The sequence below is a fragment of the Urocampus carinirostris genome, chromosome 3 (genome assembly GCF_059441175.1).
Source record: "Urocampus carinirostris isolate Australia breed hairy pipefish chromosome 3, RoL_Ucar_1.0, whole genome shotgun sequence".
Taxonomy (NCBI): domain Eukaryota; kingdom Metazoa; phylum Chordata; class Actinopteri; order Syngnathiformes; family Syngnathidae; genus Urocampus; species Urocampus carinirostris.
Genome location: NC_142351.1, coordinates 53382449 through 53399317, shown reverse-complemented (window position 1 = coordinate 53399317; position 16869 = coordinate 53382449). Strand labels below are relative to the sequence as shown.

Below are 16869 nucleotides of genomic sequence, written 5' to 3'. Positions count from 1 at the left end.
AACAGGTACATTTGTATAGGTTCTGCCCTTGTGTGAAATCAGCTGAAGTGTTTCATCATTGTATTCCAGCTGGAGGAGGGGGCAGGAGGGAGAAGGAGAGGGAGAGGAGGGTGGAAGCGAATGGTGGTGGGGCAGCTCGTCTCCCCGAAAGAACTATACTGTCCCAAAGTTGAGTCCTTATCTACACAAATACACAGCAAACTGATCTTCTGCAATTAAGTAACAAGCATAAAAAAGCATAAATAAATACCATCCATTAATATATGTTTCTCTGCATTTTGTATTCAATCACTACTTGCTAAAATGGTTCTATCACCTAACTCATCAAGGGAAACTCAAGGTGAGCATTTCATTGCAGTACCATATTTTTGCCTCCACACACCTCAACTCAGTGTTGTGGTTATTTTTTAAGATGAAGATGAATCCATCACTTCCTCCATATGACTTCCTGCAAGGAGCTTTGCTCAAGTGACAATTACATTCAGTATTCTACTAAGAGCATCACATCTCACCTGTTTGCTTTGTTCGGCCACGTCAAAAGCCATAGCAGCAAAAGTGCTTCGTTGCACTTTGAAACTTGTTTAAAAATGACAAATCTTTACCCTGTCTTGCTTCCAAATCTACAATTTTATACGAAGACACAGTGAGTAAAACAGGCACACCAATTTTTTTTTTTATAAAAGAAAAACATATCTTGAAAAATACGACTTAAAGGGACAATGTGTATTATTGAGTTTACAAAAAAAAACATTATTGAGTTAGATAATAAGCATGAACTATCATATAAATGTGCATTTAAAAAAAATACTTGTAGGTCCAGAAATTAGCATTTATTTGACATAACGCGAGCCTCACCTGAAGAGAGCTGATATAATTGTCTGCCATCTTATAAAGGCTGGGTAAAATAATGAGAAGCAAAATGATGCGTTTTGGTCTCTCTGAGGGTCCATAGTTTGTATTCTTCCTCATACTTTTTAGCAATGATTGTTGCAGTACACTATACAACCACATCTAGTGGTCCAAAAATACACAATGTTCCTTTAATGTAAATATTTTGCAAGCTTTTAGAGCAAAAACTGATATGTTCATGGGTCTCTTTGTAGAGATGACCAGGTATCTCTTGTGACATGTCTAACAAAAACAAATATTAACTCTTGCGCATAAGTTTAAAACTTTTAGTTAAAAAAGGCAGACTAATTTTGCTTAATGTAACCACTTTACACTTCATAATAGAGGAATTATTACAATATCATAACTTTAAAATGATTCTTTTCTTGCCTCCAAGAATACAACTTGTGTTTCATGAGATTCTGACACTTTCTTGAGGGTTAAAGTGACCTTCTCCTCAAAATCCTTCGACTATTTCTTCCTATTTTGTCTTTCACAAAACAAAACCTAGTACAGCTTGACATTTTCAAAGAGACGGAAGTTTTTACAAGGGCTTCCATTTTTGAACAGGCCCATCTATCCCGAGCTTACACAAAGGAGAAAATGAGTTTTCAACCTTTTCATCGCGGCAGATCGCAAAGCCTTTCAAGGAATCTTGCAGCATGAAAGTTACATGGGCACTTTGAGCGAACGGCCTCCGGAGAGCGTTCAGCTTCGCTTGATGTGCAAATAGGCAACGACACGCTTGCGGGGCTCATGTGTGTCTCTGATGTCGTCTTGTCACGCTGGTGGGAGTTGCTCGTCTTATCGGACACACGACACTGCAAACGTGGGCGAATGAAAGTCAAATCAAGTCAAGTCATGTTTATTTGTATAGCCCTTAATCACAAGGAGTCTCAAAGGGCGGCACAGACTTACAGACCATCATTACACCATCCCCTGATCTAAAACCTACATGAGGGCATAGAAAAACTCAAAAACCTCAACATGAGGAAAGTGAAGAAACCTTGAAAAGGGACAACAACAATCTTTCATCTTGTACAGCGGTAAATCCAAAATTTTCAACTTGATATGCACCCAAACTTCGGTCCAAATAGTGACCTAAGATATAAAGGCCTGTATTTCAAAAGCCACATCAGACAAACACGAAAACAATGGTGACCACCCTTGGTGGCAGATTTGAAATTAATTCTTCCATTCCAAATAAATTCAGCAGATAGTTTGTGATACCATTATCCTCGATCAAAATATAAGCCCTGGTGCATATTCAAATATTCAAAGGGACATTGTGTGTTAGGCCTGACCAGAATAAGCAACCAAATGCGCCAGTTACCCAAGGAACAGACCCAAAGAGCATGATGTCACAGGACAAAATTTATTAAGGGTGAGCGCAGGGCTAGAGACACTGGCTATCAGAGCGGAGGGAGCCTAGAAGGGAAGTTGAAAAAGCAGCGGGTTAGCAGAAGAAAACAGGCTTCAATCAAGAAAGGAATTGAAAAAAATATATAGTGAAGAAAATAAGTATTTGAACACCCTGTTTCTCCCACTTATAAATCATAGAGGGTTCTAAAATTTTCATTGTAGGTGCATGTGCACTGTGAGACAGATAAACAAAAAAGAAAAATCAAAAAATTACAATTCATGATTTTTTTTAAACAATTTATTTGTGTGATACAGCTGCAAATTAGTATTTGAACCCGTGTGTATCATCTAGAATTCTGACCCTGAAAGACCTGTTAGTCCAAATGCACTCCATGTATCATCCTGAATCGGATGCACCTGTTTGGGGTCGTTTGCTTCATAAAGACACCTGTCCACCCCATACAATCAGTAAGACTTTATCTTGTAACACCAAGACCAAAGAGCTGTCCAAAGACACTAGAGACATAATTGTACACCTCCACAAGGCAGGGAAGGGCTATGGAGCAATTGCCAAGCAGCTTGGTGAAAAAATGTCCACTGTTGGAGCAATCATTAGAAAATGTGAGAAGCTAAGGGCCGTGTGTTGGGAGATTATGGGGAACAACCTCCTTCCCTCTGTCAGAGCATCTAAGTTGGGTCGTGGCTGGGTCTTCCAACACAATGACCTGAAGCACCCAGCCAGTAAAACCAAGGAATGGCTCCATAAGAAGCATATCAAGGTTCTAGCAAGGCCCAGCCAGTCTCGAGACTTGAACCCAATCAAAAATCTTTGGAGGAGCTCAAACTCTGTGTTTCCCAGTGACAGCCCAGAAACCTAACTGATCTTGAAAAGATCTGTGTGGAGGAGTGGGCCAAGATCCATCCTGCAGTGTGTGCAAACCTGGTGAAAGACTACAGGAAACATTTGACCTCTGTAATAGTAAACAAAGGCTAATGTACCAAATATCAACATTAATTTTCTCATGTGCACAAATACTTATTTTCAGCTAAATCACACAAATAAATCGTTACAAAAATCATGCATTGTGATTTCTGGATTTTTCTTTTTAGTTTATCTCTCTCACAGCGGACATGCACCTATGATGAAAATTTCAGACCCATCCGTGGTTTCTAGGTGGAAGAAATGGCAAAATAGTAGGGTGTTCAAACACTTATTTTCTTCACTGTATATAAGTTCAAAAATTGAGTGAAAACCCAGGTCAGCTTCAAATACCACAATGGTCAACGTTCCAGCACCGGTTGCTTGTCTTCAATCTTGATCAAAAGCGGCTGTGATTGTGATCCTCCCCACCTGTTTTGGCAGAAGTAGAAGGCTGGCCCAGAAGTGAGGAGGAACTGGGATCTTGCAGAGCATTGTGTATCATTTACTGCTTCCTCGTAGTAGAAAAACTTCATTTATTAAAAAAACAAAACGTTATGGATTTGAATATTAAAGGAGCCGCGTGGAATTTGGAACTGTTTTACCATTGGCCGCCATCTCGTGGTGTATGTCATCATTGTAGCCTCTGTAAGCTCATTCATAATGTGCGTACAAGTACTTGCATTTTGTAGACCTACTCGAACAAAGTCTTATTTTTTTCATCTTTCTAGGGGTTTGTGTTGGCATTTGGACTATACTTGAGGAAGCCTTTTCTTACATTCACCATTTTTACACGACACTAACAAATAGAAACAATGTTTTTAACAACAGAGAAAGTATTGAGTCACTCTCCAGCACTCCCTTGGCTCCCCATTCTTCCTACCTAATGTGTTCCCCCCTGAACAGCTTTTTCTAAAATCAAACTAAAAGCAGATAGGCACAGTGGAAAATAAAGTGTAAGGCTCCTTTTATTTCAGTTCGACATTGTTAACGTATACAGTATGTCACAAAATTGAGTACGCCTCTCACATGTCTGCAGAGATTTATTTATAATGTTTAATAGAACATCAGTGAAGAAAATAAGTCTGTCAACATAGGCCATGGCTTACTGGAAAGATGTAGTCTGGTCTGATGAGACAAAGATTATTTTTTGGCTCAGATGGAGCTAGCCATCCAGGTGAGGAGTACAAACATGTTTGTGACGTGCCTAAAGTCAAGCATGGTATTGGGAATGTCATGGTTTGGGGTTGCATGAGTGCAACTGGAATTGTAGGGTTGCATTTCAATGAGGAAAACTCAAGCCCGTACAAGTATGTACTGTGAAATACTGGAGCAGAGAATTATCCTCTCACTCCAGAAACTGGGTCCCAGGGCAATGTTCTGGCCAGACAATGACCCAAAATACATTTCTGAGATGACCAAGGCTTTTCTAAAGGGGCTAAGGTAAAGGGGATGGACAGGCCAAGCATGTCTTCAAATGTAAATCCAATAGTAGGTGGCGAAGCAAAAGATCTCGAATTTCCCCCAGCTCAGTCATGTTGTTATGGAGGAGTGGAAGAGTATTCCAGTGGCAGTTAGTGAGGCTCTGGTAAAATCCATGGCAAGGAGGATTAAGGTGGTTCTGTAAAATCATGGTGGCCACACAAAATATTGAACTTCAGGAAATCTTACTTTAGAGTGTACTCCCTTTTGTTACCAGGGGTTTAGCTACTAATGGCTATATTTTGAGTTTTTTGAGGGGGGGGATGAATTGACACTGCTATACTGTATAAGCTTTACACAGACTACCTTTCATTGTGTCAAAGTGATGTTTCTTTAGTGTGGTTCGATGAAACCCAATGTGGAAATCTCTGCAGAAATGTGAGGGGTCTACTCACTTATGTGACAAAAATAGAATAACCCTCATGTAAATGTGATCTTATCTTTAAGTACATGTAGGTCAAGAAATTTGCATTTATTTTACACAAAATAAGCCTCACTTAGAGGGCAGTTACATCATTGTTTGTCATCTTGTTGATGTGGTTAACCGAAAAGGTCAAAAAACTTGTGAAAGGCTGGGTAAAAAAATGGGAAGAAATTTGTGCTGTTTGGTCACTTTGAGTCTCTAGTTTGTATTCTTTGTTGTACTTTGTAGCACTCATTTCTGGTTGCACCATGCAATACAGTGACATCTAGTGGTAAAATATAACACACTTCCCCAACCACTTGTGGGTCAACCACCGGTGGGCATCGAAAGCAAAGCACTGCATTTCAAAATTATTTTGAGAATATGAGAAAGATTCCCTCACTTATTTAGATATATATTGCACATGGTAAAATGAGCTGTACGAAATGTTTAGCTTTGTTATCGCCATCTTCTGGCGTAAAGTCATGATCACAGCCTTAGTCAGCTCCTTCATGGTGCGCATTGACTAGGCACACTCGAAACTTTGTTTTCATGTTTCTTGGGGTTTGGGTTGGCTTTGGGGCTGTACTTAAAATAGGCATTTTCCTACTTTCACATTTTTCATGCTACACAACAAATATGAACAACTAAAAAGGGGCAGGGGCGAGCATGACGTCACTCTCCAGCAACCCCTTTCTGGTCCCTTTCCTCGAACATGACATGTTCCACCCCGGTCAGCTTTGCTAAAATTAACCTAAAACTATAGGCGCGGTGGGAAATAAGGCATAAGTATGTGAATACAATGAGCCCTTAATGGAAAACATATTTAACTTTCGGGTTTTTAAGGACACATCTAACGACGCACCCCATCTTAAAAAAGTGGCTTGATTGATTGATTTGTTTCATCATCAGAACATGTCACTAGTTTTGCACTCAAACAGAATATGAATAATGAAACACAAATTTCAGGGACATATTTGTTAAAAATGTGACCTTCTTATTTGAGATAAAAGCGATTACACAAACGCCCCAAGCAATCCGCGATGATGACAACCGCAAATAAACGGGGGGTCAACACAACCAAGCTACCCACCCCATTCAATCCCCCTCCCTCCTCGATGTGTCCGCTCTCCGAAAGGAACCGAGTGATTCCGCAGATCTCCGAGCTGCGTCCGAGAGAGCAGCCATAATAGGGAGTATTTGGGAAGAATTCGCTCAAGCCAACCGCTTTTTCTTCTCTTTTCTTTTTTTTAAATGTTCATTTCTTTGGCCCGCCACCATCAGGCCCAGTGACTTCAGATCACGGGTGCCGTGCATCTCTAGGCTGGTGACGCCGTCATGGAGGTTTTTCTTTCGGATTCGGATGGGGCTCTTCCCTCGCAAGCGTCCACCTTTGCTGGACAGCGACACAAAGGCTCCGCTTAATTCGTCGCGAGGAAAGCCTTCATTATTTCTTTTCGCAACATCCCCCCTCGCCGAAAGATGGAGAATGAGATTTATGGAGACGCTCTTGCTCGCGGACCGCTTGTTCCGGTGCCAGTCGCCCAAAACCAAATCAAGAGCATCGGCGGGGCCGCGTTGCCGTTTTCCACCGCCTGTGGGAGGATTTCAAATTGTTGAAAATCTGACATAATTTGGAGAAATGAGCGCAACAAGGTCCATTTTTCCTTTATTTTCGTTTTTCCTCTGAAAAGCCTTCGACGTGATGCAGCAGCGACTGTGATGACACGACTGATGCTCAAACAGAAACACGTCTGGTTTGGATTTTTTTCCATTTCGCTTTTCTATTTGCTGTCGCGTCAATAGAAGGCTCAGCATCTTCTTCATCTTGGGCTCGTCTGATCCGATGCTGAGTCTTCCGTGGGGCCAACAGGGGTGTTCCGTGTTTTTCATATGTTCCCCTTTGATTGTCCTCTTGGATGGATTTATGCATAACAGGTGTTGTACACAACACGGGCATGATGCTTCGTTGTATCTTTTTCCTTTTCTCTTCCTTCAAGTGACAGTGAGACAAAGAGACGGGACCTGGATATTTTTGGGTTTATTTTGCAAAAGGACGGAAATGAAAGGTACGTTAGAGATGATTTCACGCTCACGCACGCACAGAGGCGGGTTGGGGAAGAATAGAGCCGTGACACCTGTTTGTGTATTTTCCTGGGCCCGGCAGGCCTCGCGTAATATTCTATAGTCAAGGTGGCGAAGGGCTGCGATTTTTGCTCAACATGAGCTTAGTGCTTGTGTGCATGGCCTACATCGACGAGGAAGGCCCACCCTGGCGAGCACATTTGATGAAAAGGCCTCCCATTGCCCCATCGTCATTGCACTCGCCGTGCACATATACGTGCGCTGCAGGAAAGGGTGCGGTGGTGGCGATAGAGGGTGGGGGGCGAGGGGGGGGGTGAGGTTTTCCTCCACTGACACTCAAAGCATACGGTGTGTTCGTTGCACATGCACAAACTCTTCTATCACCACCTATCAACAGTGTGGACGCATTACTGAAAGAAAGGATTTAGTCATTTAAAACGTAAGTTCACTTCACGCTTCACAGAACCCTTACCCACCTGGGTTGAAGGGGCACTACTTCCTGTGGTGTGTCATGCGGCCATCCCTCACCAGGCTATTTTTGGGTAGGCGTTTTTCCCCTACATGAAATAGATGATACTGGTTTCCATGGTGAGCAATAGCAAGCGAAGCCTCCTGATCTGACTCATGTACAGCACCTTCATCTCTTCATCTGGTCACTTTTGTTGTTTGGTGTAAAGCAGATCTTGACACACATGTCCTGCATGATTTTGGAGGTTTCTCTTCTCAACTCAGATCAGTGTCATTCCACTCTTCAGAGATGAGACCTGCTCTGTCGAAACGTCCTGTCGTAGGCTGATCCGACAGCAATTTTGTTTTCTTAACAATCACGTAAAATCATGCGGGGGAACAAATCTCTAACCTCAAAAAGGCCCAGCCTCTGTACTTGCCAAAGACACATCCCGGGAAGTGGTGCCCCGACATCCCAGGCGTTTAAGGGATCCATGAACCATGAAAACCAGCCTAAACTCAAAAGTCCTGTCACTGATCATATAAAACGAGGGTTGGCATGTATTCATGCACTGCACGATAACTATGGTCAACAAACACCATGCTTATAAGCCACCACAGAAAAACACCCCAGGCTTAAAAGCTACATCAGTAAATTGTATTCTGAAGCAGTGAAAGGGTCAGAAAAGACTAAATAAAAGAGAAAAATGTAAGTTCTCAACTCATTGTATCTTCACTTTCAATGGCACAAATTATAGGTATGATGAAAACACGCACATTTACCGGGAAATCACTATCAGCGTTACTGGGTATTGGTGGGATGTCTCGATAGGTAGGAAGGAAAACTGTCCTACCCTCTAGTGATGTCCTACCTTGTACTGATCTGACAGCAGCAATTTTGATTTCTTTATAATCAAGTAAAACTATCAACACTGAAACACGGAATTGTTGCAAACATAACTTTTATTGATGATACAAAACGGGGGTTGGCATACACTCCGTGATGACTGTAGTCAACAAACACATGATAGAATGGTACCACAGAAAAATATACAAGGCTTAAAAGCCTAGTCATAAATCTGTGTTTTGAATGAGTGAAAATTAAATAAGAAAATCATAAATACTCACCGTTTTCAGAGGCACAAATCCATACCTGTCAACCTCCAGGGCTCCATGCCCGTACAAACTGTCGTATTTTCCCGTATAAAATACAAAATAATCGTACACCATTTTTTTTTTTCGGAATGATGCATGATGGGAAATTCCCAGGTGGCAGACACATGTGATTGACAAATTTGCGTTTTTCCGTACAGATTTCCTTGTACGTCGTACTCGTCTTAAAATGCATAAAAAACGTACTTTGTACGGCAAAACCATACAGGTTAACAGGTATGCAAATCTCTATTAGCGTTCTGCTTGAAAATGCGCACTGGGCATTGTTATGACGGCTCAAAGGGGGGTAGGAAAAAAATCCATAGCGCCAGACTTTGGCTTTGACGGGCAGTGGCGTGTGACAATACGGATACTAGATCCTAAATCACTGAGGAAAAAAAATCCTTTCATTCCGAAATTTAGAGTAGCATATAATGAACTGACCGATAACGGATAATGGATAATGAATAACGAAGATAGATCAATAACCCTTAAAAATCCCAAAACCCCAAAACCCTGTTTTGTTCACATTCCCATCATACAATAGGCATTGCATGATTTGTGGATTTCTTATTCTACTAGGAAATATAAGTGATATGTGTTTCGATGATGTTACTTCCTTTGCTTTTGTAACAAATTAAAGGGTCTTTGTCCGGTAAAGGACTTTGCAAGTATAAATCTATCAAAAATTATAATATATTCAAAACGTTTTCTAGCATACAGTCATCATTATTTATGTCGCAATGGGTAGGAACATAGGACAGTTGCTAACCTGAGCCAAGCTAAGCAAAACAACTGCTAGCAAAGGAGTCCAAATCGCTGCCTGCTCAGGTTTTAAATGTTGGGTTTTCTTATAGGGGGATAGTAAAAGCTGATTAAGCCTCAAAAGCCTTGCTAATATTAATAATAATGATAATAATTATAATAACAATGATAATGTAACCCAGTCATGTTCTGAAGATTTTACATTCACCAAGAAGCATTTTCTTTAGAGAATTTGGATTAAAAAAGACTAGATGATATCCACCTACACAATAAGCCGAAACGTATTTAAGTTTGTCTGTAAAAGAAACTGGAAACGTTTACGAGTTCTATATTTGACTAAATCATCCACCTGTCCTCTGACAAAAGCAGATGCCAGTCAGTCCATAAATGGCCGACAATGGAAGATTTATTAATCAGTCTTCATTCTTAATATTTACTGACACCAAAAAGAAGCAAGTTACACCGAAAGTAACCAGTTACAAATTACCATACATACTCACATACGGCCGACCCCCCCAAACTGCTTATCAACCTAATAAAAGAAAGAAAATGTGTACACCAACCAGTCAAAGCGGTAGAAGCTTTTATATTTCTTGTGTAATCTTGACAGCATGAAAACGAACACTTAGCAGAGATACTCCATATCAATTTTATCTATGGGCTATCTAACCCTTCAAAGAGTTCCACCTCCATTGCAGAAAACTGTAGTTTTTTTTCCAGGCATGGTGTATTGAGAACATACATTTACAAAGTAGAATACCAAAATTCACACTTCTACCGTAAATTCTGCCCATTGATTTAGTTGTTCCATTGTAAGCCATGCCCCCTCCCCAGGCCCTGGCTACAGTTCGCTACCGGTGACACAACAAAATTTAAACTGACCCGAATTTCAGCATTTTATTATATAATTGTTGTAAATACAGCTTTTATACAATCATATACAATACAATCATATATATATATATATATATATATATATATATATATATATATATATATCTCATCTCATCTCATTAGCCGTACCGCTTATCCTCATTAGGGTCACGGGGGGGCTGGAGCCCATCCCAGCCATCTCCGGGCAGTGGGCAGGGGACACCCTGAACTGGTTGCCAGCCAATCGCAGGGCATATATATATATATATATATATATATATATATATATATATATATATATATATATATATATATAATGTATGAAAATAAAATGTATTAATAATAGGGAGAATATTAGTCAGGAGAAATTCTTATACTTTGTGCTTATAACAGTGCCACCGTAACTGTACTGAGTTGTACTTTCTATGGCCTTATAAACATGGCAACTCCACAAAATAATATCCATCCATACATTATCAGCACTGATAATCCTTAGTAGAGTCGCGGGGGTGCTGGATCCCATCCCAGCCATCTTCGGGCAGTGGGCAGGGGATACCCTGAACTGGTCGCCAGCCAGTCGCAGGGCACTCGCTCGCTCATTCACACCTAGGGACAATTTGAATCGGCCAATTAACCTGACATGCATATTTTAGGAATGCGGGAAGAAACTGGAGTGCCTGGGGGAAACCCATGCAAGCATGGGGAAAACATGCAAACTCCACACAGGAAGGTTCGATCTCATGACCTCAGTGTGCCGCCGTTCTGCCCCAAAAATAATATATTCTGAGCAAATGAGGAACAGGTACTGATTAGATGCCATTGAGCTTCGGGAACTATTTTAATAAGTAAGCACACTATCTTGTAACGACATTTGAGTAACATTTTTTTAAATAATGCGTTAAAGTACTTGTTACAGAGACGATTGATCAAGGAACATGTTACTTTGTAATGCATTACTCCCAACATTGCCTATCATCCCCCATCACTCACCCACCCACCTATGCATTCACTCAAACACCCACACTTGCACAAAGTATGCGAGCTGTTGTATCTTAGCAACGGGATAGGTAATTACTGAGAGAGCTGAGAAGCTGGCATGCTGTCGAGCTGCTGATCTGATCCCAGCCTTAAGAGGAGCGGGAAAGATTTCTGTGGCGGTTCGTCTCTTACTGCGGGAGGAGGATGACCTGGGGGGAGCATCGGCAAGGAGCGCAGGCGGACCTTCATGAAATCGTGCGTCTGTGTGTTCACAGGTGGCGAGCTTGCAGACAAAAGGGGAGAGATGACGTGTAGAAAAGGCCTCTCCCTGTAAAGCAGACGACGGCGCTAAGAGGATCAGTGGAGCTTACACCAGTCAGGGACGCCCGTGCGCAGGCAGAAGGGCGGCACGATGGCCAACCAAAGCTTCGCCATGGAAGGGCCCGGCAGCTTACTGGCCGGGCTGGCCTCGCAGAGTGGCCCGGCCCGAGGAGGAAGCGGTGGCCATGGCGCAGGAGGCAGCGATGGCATGTCTGCCTCAGATGTCTCGGCCTACTTCAAGCTGGTCTTCTTGGGCCTCATCATCTGCATCAGCCTGGCGGGCAACCTTCTGGTCTCCCTGCTGGTTCTCCGAGACCGGACACTGCACAAAGCGCCATACTTCTTTTTGCTGGATCTTTGCCTGGCCGACGCGGTCCGCTCAGCTGCCTGCTTCCCTTTTGTGCTGGTGTCGGTACACAATAGCTCGGCGTGGACCTACAGCGCCTTAAGCTGCAAAGTGGTGGCCTTTATGGCTGTGCTTTTTTGTTTCCACGCTGCCTTCATGCTTTTCTGCGTGGCAGTTACCCGCTACCTCGCCATTGCCCACCACCGCTTCTACGCCAAGCGCATGACCATCTGGACCTGCGCTGCCATCATTTGCATGGTTTGGACCTTGGCGGTGGCTATGGCCTTCCCGCCTGTCTTTGACGTGGGGACGTACAAGTTCATCCGGGATGAGGACCAGTGTATTTTCGAGCACCGCTACCTGAAGACCAACGACACGTTGGGCTTCATGCTCATGCTGGCCGTTGTGGTTTTGGCCACGCACGGCTTCTATGCCAAGCTTCTGCTCTTCGAGTACAGGCACCGCAAGATGAAACCGGTCCAGCTGGTGCCAGCCATCAGCCAGAACTGGACCTTCCACGGTCCCGGCGCCACTGGACAGGCGGCAGCCAACTGGATAGCAGGTTTCGGACGGGGCCCTATGCCGCCCACTCTGCTGGGAATAAGGCAGAACCTCCACAACCAGCACCGACGGCTGCTGGGGATGGACGAGGTGCGCTCTGAGAGGAGGCTGGGCCGCATGTTCTACACCATCACACTGCTTTTCCTGGTCCTGTGGGCTCCCTACATCGTGGCCTGCTTCTGGAGGGTCTTCGTCAAGTCATGCAGCATCCCCCACAAGTATCTTTCCGTCACCGTGTGGATGAGCTTTGCCCAGGCAGGGGTCAACCCCATTTTCTGCCTTCTGCTCAACGAAGATCTTAGAAAAGTGATGCGAGCCCACCTGCCCACCTACTGGAGGACTAAACAACATCTGCCCCAGGATGAGGCATACTGCATTATGTGAGGAAGGGAAGACGTGAGTAACTTTACGAGGAGACCATGTTTTTGAACCAACCAGCGCAGGCGGAGTGCCAATTCCAGAAAGAATGTCAATATTTGTGCCAGGGGTTTTGGGGACAGGCGCAAGACACCTGCTCGCCCACAACTGAACGTTTTATGTACCTCATGATGGAATAATAGGCAAGATCAGCCTGGATAAGTGGGACAGATGCCATTTTTAATATCATGTTGCCTTACTTCATAGAGACACACGTTGATGTCGGTGTCACTCGAGGCACAGAACTGAGCTTTACAACTGCAGGACAAACTGTTTTGGTTGCAACATTAAAGACTTGAAAGAATGGGGGAGACTTTTAAGACTTTAAGGGAATGAGTCACAACCCAGCACTCTTGCGTGCTAAGGGAAGGAAACGATTTCAAATCAAAAAGACCATTTCAATAGCCGTTACAAACTTCTACATGCTTGTCCTTTTCAAGGACATCTGTTCCGGTGCGTTCCATTTGTTTGTATCATAAGACAAAAAAAAAATGCCTGTTTTCTTTTATTTGTAAACAAAACCTGTTAAGCAGATGACACTATTTTGAAATATGACTTGATTTCGTACTGTTTAGGCTGGACAGGAAGGCTAATTTCTGCTTGTGTGTTTTTATATCGCATTTGTGTGTAGGTGTGTGAGGGGACGCCTGCTGTCATGTTGCCATGTCTCTTCTCCTGCTGTGTAATACGTAGTAGGCGTGGTGCACCCATTGGGATTTTAAAAAATATGTCTTAAGCGATCTTTTATGAACACAGCCCACTCATCATCATGACAGATCTGGCATTTTAACAGTTTTGATTGTAGATATTGTGACATGCGGAAAACTCAGCAGAGCACATCAGATAACCAAAGATTCTGTAGTGTTCCCCACCTGTCTAGAATTCCCTACCCCAAAGACGGGAACCTCAAGTGATGAAACAAAAAAGAAGATGAAAAATAGCAACAAGCAAAAGAAACTTGACGCGAGATTGAAAAAGGAGAAAAGCAAGGAGGCATTGATAGCAGTCTTGGGACTTTTTTAAATAAATAAAAATCATGAACTGAACTAAACTGAACTACCGATAGTACGAAAACAAACTGATTGAGCTAAAGGTTAGTCCGTGAATGAAGATGAAGAACAGGAAACATCCCTTGTTTCTAAATTGGGTCGCTTCTTAATTGTCTACATTTCTACTTGGGGTTTTTAAGGGTTATTGTTCTATCTTCGTTATTCATTATCCATTATCCGTTATCGATCAGTTCATAATACGCTACAAAGCCTAGGAGCCGGGACACTTACTCTCAGCCAAAAGGCCAAGCTAAGCTCCTAGATCGAAGTTCACAAGTCAGGATTCCAGTGTGTCGGTTTTCCCCGCACAAGATACATTTGATTTGTAAATGTTGAACATGTTTCACAATTAAGGTTACTGGCTTGAACCGCATTGGACCCTCTTAAGGGAGCAAATGAACTGTTGATACACTTGATCACATGATCATCTTACAGGATGATCTTGTTTGTTGTCCTCAATCGATTGGTCAAGGCAAGATTGGGGCAAAGAAGTATGTTTTGATGTGTTGACCAATGCAGTCATATTCAGAAAATGAGGGGGGATAAAAGATGCCTAGAAAACTGACCACAAGTCTTTAAAATGGATTCCCAAACCACAAAAAACATTATTTTTTTTAACATTTAGGGGAATTGAACTCAAATGGTTGGAAAGCAAGAAAAATGTGCTGTGGCTTGTATGTAGATCAATACTGTATTGTGTTCATGGATTAATACTGTAAAAAGATGAAAGGTCTGTTTGTCGGGAAAAATCATGTGCAGTCATGAAACAAAAGCTGCGACTGATGGACATTATGTAAGGGTGATAAGTGAGTGGTCACAGCACATGTAAATTTAACCAATTCATTGTGACAAGTATTGCTTGAGAGAAAATCTGTAAAACTCTGCCTCTTCCCTCACAGAAACCATCTATCGTGATTGAGACGGATTATTGTTTTTTGTTTTCTACAGTCCAATATAATACAAACAGGTTAAAGTAGTTAGGTAAAGGGTTTATACATTTGAGCACATATTTTCAAAATGAATCTCTTCACTTAAAAGTAAATGTTGCAGCGCTAAAGCAAAAGTCAACAAAACGCTTTGACAACATAATGTAAGGAAATGCTACTTATTGTTTTTTGTCACAAGAAGCGGCCATTTTTCTTCTTGTTGTTCAACAAAAAAAATGTCACTGTGCCATGCTAACTCAGCTTGTGAATGTCTGCAAACAAGTGAGGTTTAATGGTCATCCCCTTAGATGACTTTTTGAGGAGAAGCAAGTGAGAAATTGTCCGCCCTTTGAGGTGAATAAAATGTCGTGTATTTTGCTTCTCAATTTCTATTCTTCAAACTCAATATTCATCAGAATATTACATTTAGGCTTCCGGGGGAACATACAAATTCTTCTTCAAGAATATTCTATGAGTTGGCTTTCCCTTTAAAGAGCTGATTTCTGGCATCGATAAATGTTTCGAAGTCCGTTTATAACCAATACACAACATTTAATACAAATTAAATCTTGGGCTTGATTTTCTCCCAAAATATCATAAAAAATGTGAAATATTGGTAAATGATAAAAAGTACAATTTGAATAGGTAATGGATGTACATTAATGCAAAAAAATGCAAATACTGTATTTGCAGATGTGTGATGTTGGGGAATGTTTTTTAGGTGTAATGCAAAATTCTGAATGATAAATCGCAGTGAGAAAGTGAAAACTGAATGTTAGCGGGTCCATTCATGTTTCTCTCACACTTGAAAGTCTGGATTAAAGACTTTCAGCCTAGGACTTGTTGCAGCGGGTCACCAAATTAAGTCTCGAGGTCATTCTCCTGTCATTTTAGTCGATTTTGAATGTGGCATTAGCATGCATTCCATTTCAGATGTGAGACTGGTTGGTCGGCGGGGGTCAGATTTGTACAGATGTTGCCATGGGAAGTCCAAGTGAAATGTAATCTTAGGTCTGTAATTTTTACATCTGACGTTGCTTTGCAAGATTATCTTGTGAAAACTGTACAGTCAAGCTGAGGTGGCTCTTTTGCCTACACGTCAATAAAGACTCTACTTTTGATGCATTCTCGCTTCTTTGCTGCTGAGGAGGCCCGAAGTGATGCTGAGGGCTTCACTTCAGGGGAAAACAACAAATTAGAACTATTATGCTACATTAATGATTGCAAAGTAGAATAATGTTATCTCTGATAGAAGTGACCAAATTGGGTGTTTACTGATTTAAAGTGAGCTAGGTTTTCTTTTCTGTTTTTCTACTTGTAAAGGCAGACTCGAGACATGTTTTCTTTATCTTAGTCTGTGTTCCTCAAGCCAGATTTCTAAAGCCCACGCCCCCAATAAAGGAGAAAATGCCATGTTTAATGTCACTAATTGGAGTTTTTTGTCACTTCTAAATATTTTGAAAAAAAACAACCCCACACCTTTGCGTTAAAACCAACCAAACAACTTCAGCAGTTTAATGCTAACATGCCACGGAAATTTTCATGGAGTTGCTAATACAATTAAAAATGCATTTGGGAAAATAGTGGGATATTTTTTGTCGAAATCTGACTAAAAACATAAATGTTGAATAACAAAACTGGGTACGTACATCAGCAGTAAACAGGTCCTATTTTCTTCGTTTGTGTGTTTGGCTTATATACAACCTTCTAGTGGTCATGGAACATTAACAGATATTGCATATACGTCATCACGTTCGATTTCATTGTGCAAATAATGGAGTGATATTTTTTGTTATGGTGTTTTTGTGTGTTTAGGTGGTTAAAGATAGTAGGATAAATGCAGTTATGACAAATGTGTTAATTTCATTGTGGGAAATCTAGTTTTAGGAACAAGG

At 41.7% G+C, this 16869-nt stretch overlaps 1 protein-coding gene across 1 annotated transcript; it reads left to right on the top strand.

Annotated features, from left to right (window-relative positions):
• The first annotated feature begins 6186 nt into the window (after positions 1-6186).
• LOC148370116 (putative G protein-coupled receptor 173) lies at positions 6187-16095 on the top strand. Its single transcript, XM_088332461.1, has 2 exons — positions 6187-7123; positions 11630-16095. The coding sequence occupies exon 2, from the start codon at positions 11767-11769 to the stop codon at positions 12964-12966; it is 1200 nt and encodes a 399-aa protein (XP_088188587.1). The 5' UTR covers positions 6187-7123; positions 11630-11766; the 3' UTR covers positions 12967-16095.
• Positions 16096-16869: the final 774 nt, after the last annotated feature.

Bases quoted from the DNA above. Each gene is read 5' to 3' on its own strand.
- LOC148370116 (XM_088332461.1), top strand. From the start codon at position 11,767: ATGGCCAACCAAAGCTTCGCCATGGAAGGGCCCGGCAGCTTACTGGCC.